Here is an 11436-nt window from a genome sequence, read left to right on the forward strand (position 1 = left end):
TTTGGTTGGATAGACGAGCCATAAGATCACCTAGGAAGCAATCAGGGCCATCACTGACTTACCTCAGATAGGTCAGAAACCAGAGAAGAAGATATCAAATGATCAGATCAACAAGCTCACAGATGCAACATCTGATAATTGATCAATGAGAGTCAGTACCATTACTGACAAAGATGTCAAATTCCTCAGCATGATCTAGTCTACAAGGTAACCCAAGCTAAAAGACTTAACTCTATTTCTAGCTCTTGCATTTTTGCTTATTATCAAATGTTGAAGAAGGATGAAAAGCATGATTTGTGTGAATGGATGAAAGAGGAGTTGATTATGAACTTAAGCAAGATTAAGGGAGAAAAGAAAGGATTTTTCTGGTATGGACATTTGTTAGTGTGCCTAATGCATTTCTTTTTGAATGAGATGTCGGGTTTGGGAAAAAGGCAATGGGCCTTTGATATACTAGTAGGTAGATAGATTAAGGGTGCTATCACCGGTTTGGGGAACTTAAGAGATGATAAAGTTTGGGGATATTTTAAATCATTTCAAAAATCTATGAAGTCAAGGGGAAGAATTCCAAAGCACATAGTTGAGAAATACTCAACTGAAATCTGTTTTATGGTCAAAAAGGATGAAACTCTTATGGAAGTTGTGATACCCCAGAAGATATGGATTGAGGAAATAGGTTATGAGGTAGATGCAAGAATTTTGGATGCATATGCTAGGATGTTTATAGATGCATCGACAGATGAATCTGAAAAATCAGTTGGAACTGTAAAGCAAAAAGAACTTGAAGTGAAAACTGAGTTTAATCAGAAGAAGAGAGAGAGGCAACAAATAAAAGTAAGTCAATTTGTTGAAAAGGTCTCAAAAGACATTCAGACTATTATTGATGTTTCATCAGCCAAAGAAGACAAGAAGAGGAAACAACCTGAAGCTCTCATTGCACCAATTACTTTAGATACTAAGACAAAGGATGAAATTCCTCTATCTTTCAAGAGGGTGCAAAGAAAGAAGGTGGAAGATCCAAAGGAGAAAGCTGAGAAGACATGGAAGAAGTTGGCAAGGAAGGTGACCATTAAGATACCGACAAGTCAACCATTTGAAAGAAAGCCTACTCAGAAGAAAAGGCCAGTGAAAATAACTCCTACATCATCCAGCAAGAAGAAGAAGAAGAAGAAAGACATAGATGTGTTAATCCTATGAGGATCAGGTTAATACTAAGGGGGGAGGGTGAATTAGTATTAAGACCGATTCAAAATTTAACTCAAAATCAAACTTATCTCAGATCTGAAACCATTAAACATATATATCTCAACTTTTGTAATAAGATCTGATAACCTCTTTATCATATTTTCTTAACACATTAATCAAATCATTTACCATTAATTTCACTGCCAAAGAAATCATATAAACTTGATTATTTACTAACTCATTAACCTTATCAATAAGATTAAATACTTTCTCAAACAACTTCCTGTATTGGTAACCTTTGATAAACTTCTAATAAAACATCATAAGCAGTGTCTCAGAAATAATGCATGAAATGAAATATAAACAAGAACATCACATGAAAAACATTCCACACATGAACACCTTAAGTTTTTGACGTGGAAACCCAAATAGGGAAAAGCCACAAATGGGAGTTAAAAACCACAAATATTTGTACTCTTTTGAAGTACACCCTATTAGGAGCTTAGCCTTGTTAGGAGCTTACAATATGCCCTGTTAGGAGTAAACCCTGTTAGGAGTCACCCAGTTAGGGGATTTGCCGTGCAGCCCGATTAGGAGCTTGATGATCTGTTACGGTCAACCTCATGAGGGGATTTAACACTCTTTTGAGAGCTACCCTGTTAGGGGACTTAAATATTTAAGGCCAGTAAGGACCTACCCGGTCAAAGGATTTAACCTGTTGCAACTATTAGGGAACAACAGTAAGAAAACTATCTGTTTACTTGCACTTCTCTGCTTGCTTGATCAAATCTAGTTATACATAGCACTCTGCAACTCCCAAGAACATCTCACACTTCACTTGGACGGCTTAACACATTCTCTAAGCATTGACAAAATAAACATCAACTGTGTAAACATAAATAGCCATCTCAACTAGGTCGGACACAAAACCTGATTACATCATGAATTTATAATTAGATCATAAGAGATCATCATAGATATGTTGGTGCTGGAAATAAACCACACCTGGACCGATGATGGACTGGTCCAAGAGGGGCCAGTAGCTCAGTGGTAGAGCACTCCAGCAGCGTATGGAAGGTCCTAGGTTCGAGTCCTAGCAGGTCCATGTCTCAACATGGTATCAGAGCCAAGTCCAGGCTAGGAGCCTAAAGCACATGAGAGGTGTGGCTTAAGGGGGGGTGTTGGTATTGGAAATAAGCCACACCTGGACTGACGATGGACCTGTCCAAGAGGGGCCTGTAGCTCAGTGGTAGAGCACTCTAACAATGTATGAAAGGTCCTACGTTTGATTCCTAGTTGGTCCATGTCTCAACAAGATTGCTATACAAATCATTACAACAAAGTACAATGCAATATCAACCATTGGTTAATCTTAATCCATCACGGAAATCCTATCTATCTTCTAAAAACACTCTACTAATCATTTCGCTGATTCCCAAGAAAATCTTCCTTGAATCTCTTCATCACAAATAGACTTCTATCTGTAGTGTCGTAAATTGTACACCCTTGCTAGGGTGGTACAATTTCACACTTAGGTTAGCACCTGCCTTAGTGTGTCTTGCATCTTGCATTTCTCATTCCTCTTTAAAAATTTAATTAATTAATTAAATTAAATCTAAGGTCATGTCTCATCACTTTACACATTACAAAGTTGGGCCCTTTACCCTAAGTGTGCCCCTTTTCATTTTATTCCTCCAATGAATCATTTAATCATAAACCTTAATTATGTCTTATTTTGACTGTTTAGGCCCGATTTCGTATATCAAAACATCTCGAAATCAGCTGTAACTTTGGCGTGCACTCTAATATCATCATATCTAATGGCCCTAAAAATTTGGTGAAAAATATTTTTATATCGAATTCACCTTCTTTCTTAGGAACTATAAATATATGCATAGCACATGGGCCAAGACTCTTTCTTATCAATCTATATGCAACCTTTTTTGGAAGGCTAGCTCTTGGAATCAAATCCATAAGGTGACTAACACTCCTAATAGGAGGCAACTCATTAGGAAAATCGGCTACCACAATGTGCATGTGGTTTTTCAATATATCTTGTATCTCTATAGGTAATCCATCCAACTTAGTAGAGGTAAGCACAACCTTGGGCTTGAGTACCAAAGAAAACTCCACTTCTTCCATTTCATTTCTTATTTTTGCAAAGGTAACAAGGTATGGCTGGTCAACACCATTCTTCTTCAAAGTATAATTGTCATTTCTTCCATCATGTACATGTCTTTCTAATAAAAAGGGCAAGGTCTACCAAACAACACACTCTACACATCTATGGGCATAATACTGTACATTACACTATCCTTATATCTACCTATTTTAAATTACACTAAGGAATATTCATCAGAATCTGTGAATACATCACAATACACAGTCTTAATAAAATACCCTCATAATGTAGTGTTGTCTTCTAGGTCAAAGAAAGTGCACAAAATATCCACAATTAGATCTTTGAATTAATGATAAACAATCAAGATTTACAATGACAAATTATACATAAAATATACCCCACTTACAACCCTCTGTGCTCATTTATCAACAACAACCTTTTATTATTACACGGTTTAGACACCATTTTCCTAAAAAATCTCCCACTTATTGAGCACCTTGCAAGAGAAAAGGGAGGGGTACTAACATCATGTTATAATTATGAGGGGCCGTGAGGCCCATAGACTTCATAAACTATCTAAATTTCTTTGTGCTCATATTCTTGGAGAATATACAACATTCATCAAAGTATCTACTTTAACTAGCTTCACCCTACCATCCCCAAACATTTCTCTAACAAAATGATACTGAACATCAATGTGCTTGATCTTGGCATGAAAATTTGGGTTCTTTGCTAGGCAAATTGCATTTTGATTGTCACAATAAACTATTATTGTACCTTGATTTATTCTAATATCTAAATCAAGCCTCTTACGACAAATGACTTCCTTTACAAGCATGAGTAGCTACCTATACTCAACTTTAGTAGTGGACAAAGAAACTACAACCTTTCACTTAATCATCCAACTAATTGCACCACCAAATAAAGAAATCACATATGCAATGGTATTTCTTCTACAATCAACATCACCTACTTAGTTTGGATCCACATGATTATGAATATTAAGAAAATATAGGCTAATAACATAAGGAATACTTTGAGGCACCCTTCAAATCTAACTACTCTTTTAACTGCATCCCAATGAATTCTACTAGGATTAGACATAAAACTAGAAAGAAATCCCACTAATTGGGCAATGTCTAGTTGAGTAAAGACCATCACATACATTAAAATTCCAACTACACTTTGGTAAGACACTCTGCTCAAGTCTTCCATCTCTGATGGGGATTTAGGAGAATTAAAAGTAGATAATTTTATTCCATATATAAATGGAACACATAATGGTCTACAATCTTGCATGTTAAACCTCTATAAACTAAATTCACATACTTACTCTAACCTAGAGATTTTTATTCATTTTATTTATTCTTATTTCCATCCCAAAAATGTGTTTCATCCATCAATATCTTTTATTTCAAATTGAGTTGTAATCTTAGACATAAAACTCGAAAAGGTTTAGGATTTGATTAGAGTGTATCCTTATTTGAATGTTTGTGATTTAGAGATGTATGAAGTGGATGGTTGAGATGCAAAGTCAAATTGACTTTTGCATACTTTCAAATCTAAGGATAAATGTAGGAGGGATGCTTGTCTTATAATGATAAGTTTAGATTGTGATCCATGTGAATTAGTTCAATGGTAGAAATTAAATGAACAATTATTGAGGGATAAACAAGAATTAAATATTGGAAGAAAAGGTGGTGGGAATTAATTATTCAAAATCAATCAATTATTTAGGAATTAATCAATCAAGATTTAGTTGAATATTTTTGGGGATAAGGCAAGACTTCTTTAAATAAATATATGTTTAATTAATTGATGTAAGGGATAAAAATGAAGTTTATATTAATTAAATAATAATAAATATTTAATTAATTAAAGGATTTTATATGGTAAAATAAAGTGTTGTAAAGTATGCATGGATTTAGGTGTCTACACCAAGAACAATATTGTTAATTTTAACATGTCTCCAAATGACATTTCTCAACTATGCAACCTCCAAAGCAAAATATGCTATTTTGGATACTTTATAGCTCATTCAATTGACCATACTCTCTCTTATTCTTAAAAATAAAATAAAATAATCATGGAATAAATATTATCAACTTAGCATCACATTATCTCATATTCATGGCAGCTCAACTAGTTGTAAACAAAATTATGGGTTTCTATCATGAAAAGGTAAATTTTCTCATTGTTGCAACCTTGGTTTTTCTCTTATAAACTATTTCTTATCTTATACTACTGATGTTCTTCCTCAAAAAACCAAATTCATTCTAAAACCATGGTTAGTGTTACTTCTTTGTTTCTCACACCTAATTCCACTAATGACTTTCAATCCTCCAATCACACTTTCATTTCTTATACCATCGATGACAAATCCTCGTCTTCCAACTTTACTTCTTAGAATATGATTATTTCAAGAAAATGATATCATATTATTATGAATATCTTTGCAAAGGTACCATTCTTAATTACACTAAAAAAATTCACTTTCATAGATCTCCACATCCACAAGAATATTGCTCAATAAATTCTTCTCTCTTATGTCATGTACTATCACAAATAAACTATGATGTAATATCCCAAATGTAAACATAGTAATCCTATCTATTCTCATATTTAATAACTTCAACCTCTTAATTGATCTTCGCCTTTCTATATCTTTGGCCTTGATCTTGTCAAGATTATTTCTTCTCCTAGTTCACACCATTATCATTACAATGATTAACTATTTAAAAAGAAAGGGGGAGAAATTCTACTCAAATTTGCTACTGCTAAGGCCATATGCAATTTTTGAATGGAAAATATCATTTTACATTTTAACTTTTCTTTTGTTTTTAAATATAGTAATAACTCTTTGTAAAGTGGAAAATTGGATCCTAGTTCCCCAACTAGGAGAGAGAAAGGAAACCACTAGGATGATTTTCACTTGATGCAAAAATGCACTTTACATTCAAAAGAGGGGTTGAATCCACTAGATCCAAATCCAAGGGAAATAAGGATGTAAATGCTAAGAGTATTTCAAGTGTTGGAATATAATTTTCCCTCTTTTGTAAATAGATATGTTGACCTGTTAACTATGCATAAAAGGGACACAAAATGGATGAAATAAGGAGCTACTAATTCGAGATAGTGTTGCAACTTTAGATCTGAGATATTTAGACTAATACAGATCTGCCCTACAAATTTGAAAAAAATTCAACGGGACCATGTGTAAGTTGCACACGGTCCTCTGAAAAATACGTGAGTCGAAAAGGGTTTTTTCATCTCTGCAAATTAAGCCTAAATTTGCAATCACAACAGTGCACCTGCAACCTGTGCACATAAAAGAAGAGAATAAGGGTTGTGGATAGGGGTTTACCTTAGTCAAACCCAGTTGAGGAATCAACCTTGAAAGAAAGTAATTGCAATTACTTAAATGTGAATAATAGAAATGTATACCTTGTAGATCTGCAATTTGTTGATGATGGTAGCTTTACTTCTTGAATGTAATCACAAGTGTTTCATGAAATGTCATGTAACATGACAAAAACCTAACACACAAAAATGATTGCAAATGAATGTTGTAATGTTGCTTCAATGGATGAATGAAGAAGACACTTGAAGAAGAAGACTTGATGAATGCTTGAACACTTAAATGCTTGACGACGATAATGGAGATCTTCCACTTATTTACCCAAATTTCGCTTGACTTCATTTATGCAAATGAGAGGACTAGATCCCTTTTAATACATGCCTAGGAGAATTAAATTTCATCTCACCGAAGGCCGACATAGGGGAGATTAAATCTCGAAGAGAAAATTAGGTCCAAGGGTTAGATAGACCCATTTTAGGGCCACCTAAAGAGGGAGGATAGGGGCGCCACGACCCTATCCTGCCCTATTTTGGGGTTTGGACAGGGTCACAAGGTGACACAAGGGCTAAAACAAGAGGAGGTTCAGAAAAATGATGCAGAAAGGGGTCCCAATTGAGTAGGGAGATGCAATCGCCAAGGTGAGGGCCTAAAACATGGTCAAAATTTAAAGGGTCCCAATTTTATGACGCTACACTCTTCTTTCAACAAATATTAAGTAAAGAAGTTCCTTAATATGATCCATACCTAACATAACTTCTCTACTCTTTATAATCCAATTAGCAAGTTGACAATTCATACAAAATAAATATATTGTTTTATGTAAAATTATTGATCAACCAAGTAAAAATTGGCATCCATATCATCCTACCTTATAGACCTACTATACAAGCATTTTTTCTCCCATGGATACACCTTTAATCTATCATGTTAAGGCTATTATGTCTCTTAAGATCAAAATTTCTTCTCTTCAATTCTTTCTCCATCTACTCATTGATGACATTAATCAATGTAAAATGAGTGTCACCACCAACAACTCAAGATGTCTAATGAGATTTCATGTATGTTTTGAAATAATAGAGTCTTCCACAGGCAACTTGTATGACCTTATAATTAACATGCTCTCCGTTATTCTTTCCATTGTAAAAGAAAACTGATGCAATACACATGCAAAAGATAGATTCTAAGGGAAACTTATGTCATATTCATTTTTTATGTAAAGATAGAAAACAACACTTGAAGGAGCCTCTTAAACATTCTCCCCTTCAACAACTCTATGTGTGATCATTTTGTGTGTTCTCAATTTCTATTCTTAATAGTTCTATTCAAGTTTCATGTACATAGGGCCTAAATTTCCTAGATATGTTCCACTAGACTTATTATCTATTTGTGGCACACATAAATTATGATATAGTTTTTGTTTCCATAGTGCCTATACATCTCAATCCTATGGCTACCTCTCTATGCTCCTTCCTTTTTCTTATATATGCTATGGTGCTTGATTCTTCCCCTAAAATGTGTTTAAATGAAACTTTACATGTCAATTCATATGTTTGTTGTCTATTTGTTTATGTACATTATAAACTCTTAATAGTCCTAGTATTTTGTAATGGTGTTACCTTTGTATGCTTTGTCATAATGTTTTTTTCTTAATTAAGTGGTTATTAAAAATGCGATTTCTCTTCCTTTATTTTGTTTCCTAATTATCTAATTTTCTTTCTATTATTTACATGTGAATAATTTATATTGATTTCTTAAACAATTAAAAAAATAAGCCAAACATTATAACATCAAATCTATTATTTTTATATCATAATCATATAAAAAACACAACATCACATAAACAAAAAATTAAATCAAATCATTGATAAAATGTCCAAGCAATAATCAATTATCCATATACACATACAATACCCAATCTCTAACTACTGACAAAATATGAAGACAAAATTTATATTCTCTTACGAGTGACAACATATGGGATCAAAATTTAAAGGTGGGCCTTGATTTGGAGGCTACAACAAAACGAAACCCTGTGGGTGACCCTGTGGTCGCCCTAATGCCTCTCTCAGGCTAGCAATCTCAATCGTCAATGCATCCATCTTCTGCGATACTCGTATATCTGCTACTCTCATCTGATGAAGTGTCTCGAGCTCTCCTCGCACACGATCTTGTTCTATTTTGAGTGCATCTATCTTAACACATAGTTGTTGCACACGATCTTGCTCTACTTTGAGTGCATCTATCTTAGCACACAGTTGTTGCACACGATCTTGCTCCACTTTAAGTGCATCTATCTTAGTACATAGTTGTTGCACCTCTATCTGATGAAGTTTCTCGAGCTCTCCTCGCATACGATCTTGCTCTACTTTCAGTGCATCTATCTTAGCATATAGTTGTTGCACCTCCATCTGCATTTGTCTCTCCCTCTCCCGAGCCTCATCATGTTGGGTCTGCAGACTATCCCGATCTGCTTGAGCTTGGTATCCTTCAATTAGGGCCCAATCTCTCCCAACCTCTTCCCTTGATACACTCTCATAAAGTTGATCCCTCCCTACTATAGTAGCATATTTCTGTTTCATACGTTGTCTCAACATAAGATTAAAACTGTCTAATTGGCCCGCTATTTCCATTGGCCTATCCAACTCTCCAAAGTTAGCTGCGAAACCCAGACACCAAACAATGTTAGTTCCACATATCTCAGATCACATCAAACCCTAATTCTTTTCTAAACACATACTCATCTATATCTATGAAAACTCTGTGCGAACAAAAACATATTTGATTTATGTGATTATTAATCGGGTGGTTTAAATTTTTGACTTTTAGAGTTAACAGTGCTAAACATTCGGAATTGACTGATGTTGCTTAAATGTGTGAAATGTTATTGTGATATAGTTTTTATCGGTTAAATTCACCAGCGATTACATTTAGCTGTCCAAGATCTTAAAAGCGAATATTTCAAGCCAGCCTACAACCTCTGCCAACATTCCGAAAACTAAGAAACTTTCAAGGTTCATCATAACCTAACCAAATATTTATCAAACAGTAAATGACAAATCATAATGCAGTGACTACGAAAGAGAGAGTTACCAATTACTGAAGGTGCAGGAGTTGTTACAGATGCCTCTGAAGACGAAAACGTAAAACGGGGATTTGCAGCGGATTTGGTAGTGGAAGGTTGTCCTGATGAAAATGGCACGGTTACAGCATCACAAGTAGTGGTCTGTGTTAGCGCCGTCGCTTCACCACACAAAGGAATTGTATTTGTAGTTGCACCGGTGGTTGAAGAAGACGAATCAAAAATACGAAACCGAAGTGACTGTTGAGATGCAGAGGAAGATTGAGTCGCTGACGTTCCAGAAGCAGGTGAAGTGGCCGGAGTAACAAAAGTCGACCTAGAATTTCCCGACGGGGTGTTGAAAGGCGTGGGTGGTGATGAAAATGCTGTGCCCGGAGTGCTCAAAGACACATCAAAATCCAGTGTAGAAGATTGCGCAGGGATTGGGTCGAAGAAAGGCGTACGCGGACAAACCGTAGAGGCGCCGAAGAGAGGCGTAGGCGTGTAATCCGCAGTGCGGTAAGGTGTATGCATGTAAGCTGCATTGCCGCCGAAGAAAGGTGTAGGCGCGCAAGCCGCAGTGCCGGGGAAGAAAGGTGTAGGCGCGTAAGCCGCACTAGCCATCAAGGGTGTCCGAGGCGCCCAAGCCGCAGTGACACCGGGGAGAGGCGTAGGTGCATCAGCCGCAGTGACGCCGGAGAGAGGTGTTGGTGGCGAAGAAGCCGAAGATCCAAACAGGACAGGAATTGATGAACTCACGGCTGATACAGGGAATTCAAATCCTCTGCTCGCCATGGGTAAAGTACAAATAATGCCGAAAAAAAATTAGAATTGAAAACTGGAGCCTTTAGATCCTAGGGTGAAATAAACAATCTGTTGTTCTTGTACTCGTGTTACCTGATTTGGTTTGTTAAAACATTCTCGACTAGGATTTATATGATATCATAGGACACCGATTGGGTTGGGTTGGGTTGGCCGACCATATAATAATAGAGCACTTATTATTTTATTTTAAAAAAATCTTAACGATTCCAAGGGAAAACAAATTAACATTATTTTACAACGTAGGGGCTAGTATATATTTGTGGTAATTGTTAATTTAAAATCATGTTATTTTAATTATATATGTATCGCAAACTATAATTTTCACTTCAATAAAATGATATATAATATAATATTAATTATATTTATAATTTTCATAAAATATTATTAATGTTTATTTAGATTCTTCAGTGTGTGTATTGTCTATTGGAATTAAGTATTTCTCACCTTCGTCATATATTTTTTTCATTAGAAAATGAAACCTAAGTTATTTTATGCTTAAAAATAAAATGTCATTTGAAACTTTTTATTTTCATCTCATTAGTTCTAATTAATTGAAGCGAGATAGGCCAAAACCTTTTACATGACTGATTAAAAGGAACTACCTCAGGCACATGAGGAGTGCACACCAGCCAAAAAACTATAGGAGAGACCAATAGAAGCCAAAAAATAGTAGATGATTAGAACAAAACTACTAAGTAGAGAGGCAAAAAATAGATTAAACAACTAACCACCTATCATCCTTGATAGGGGGATTCTCCTTCCTCTGCTACTCTGAAACCAAAATCTTGTTATGCTCAGAAGAAGCTCCATGCAATACTTCCCAAACTATATCTTCTGAATCATCATCCCCCTAAATCCATTTCCACGTCCTCTTCAAACCCCATTTTC

General features: G+C 35.3%; 1 protein-coding gene across 1 annotated transcript; it reads right to left on the minus strand.

Annotated features, from left to right (window-relative positions):
* Nucleotides 1-8677: 8677 nt before the first annotated feature.
* LOC131874848 (uncharacterized) lies at nt 8678-10518 on the minus strand. Its single transcript, XM_059218770.1, has 2 exons — nt 9756-10518; nt 8678-9321 (listed from the first exon to the last, which is right to left on the minus strand). The coding sequence occupies exons 1-2, from the start codon at nt 10516-10518 to the stop codon at nt 8678-8680; spliced, it is 1407 nt and encodes a 468-aa protein (XP_059074753.1).
* Nucleotides 10519-11436: the final 918 nt, after the last annotated feature.

This window comes from Cryptomeria japonica, chromosome 4, assembly GCF_030272615.1.
Source record: "Cryptomeria japonica chromosome 4, Sugi_1.0, whole genome shotgun sequence".
In the NCBI taxonomy this organism is placed as follows: domain Eukaryota; kingdom Viridiplantae; phylum Streptophyta; class Pinopsida; order Cupressales; family Cupressaceae; genus Cryptomeria; species Cryptomeria japonica.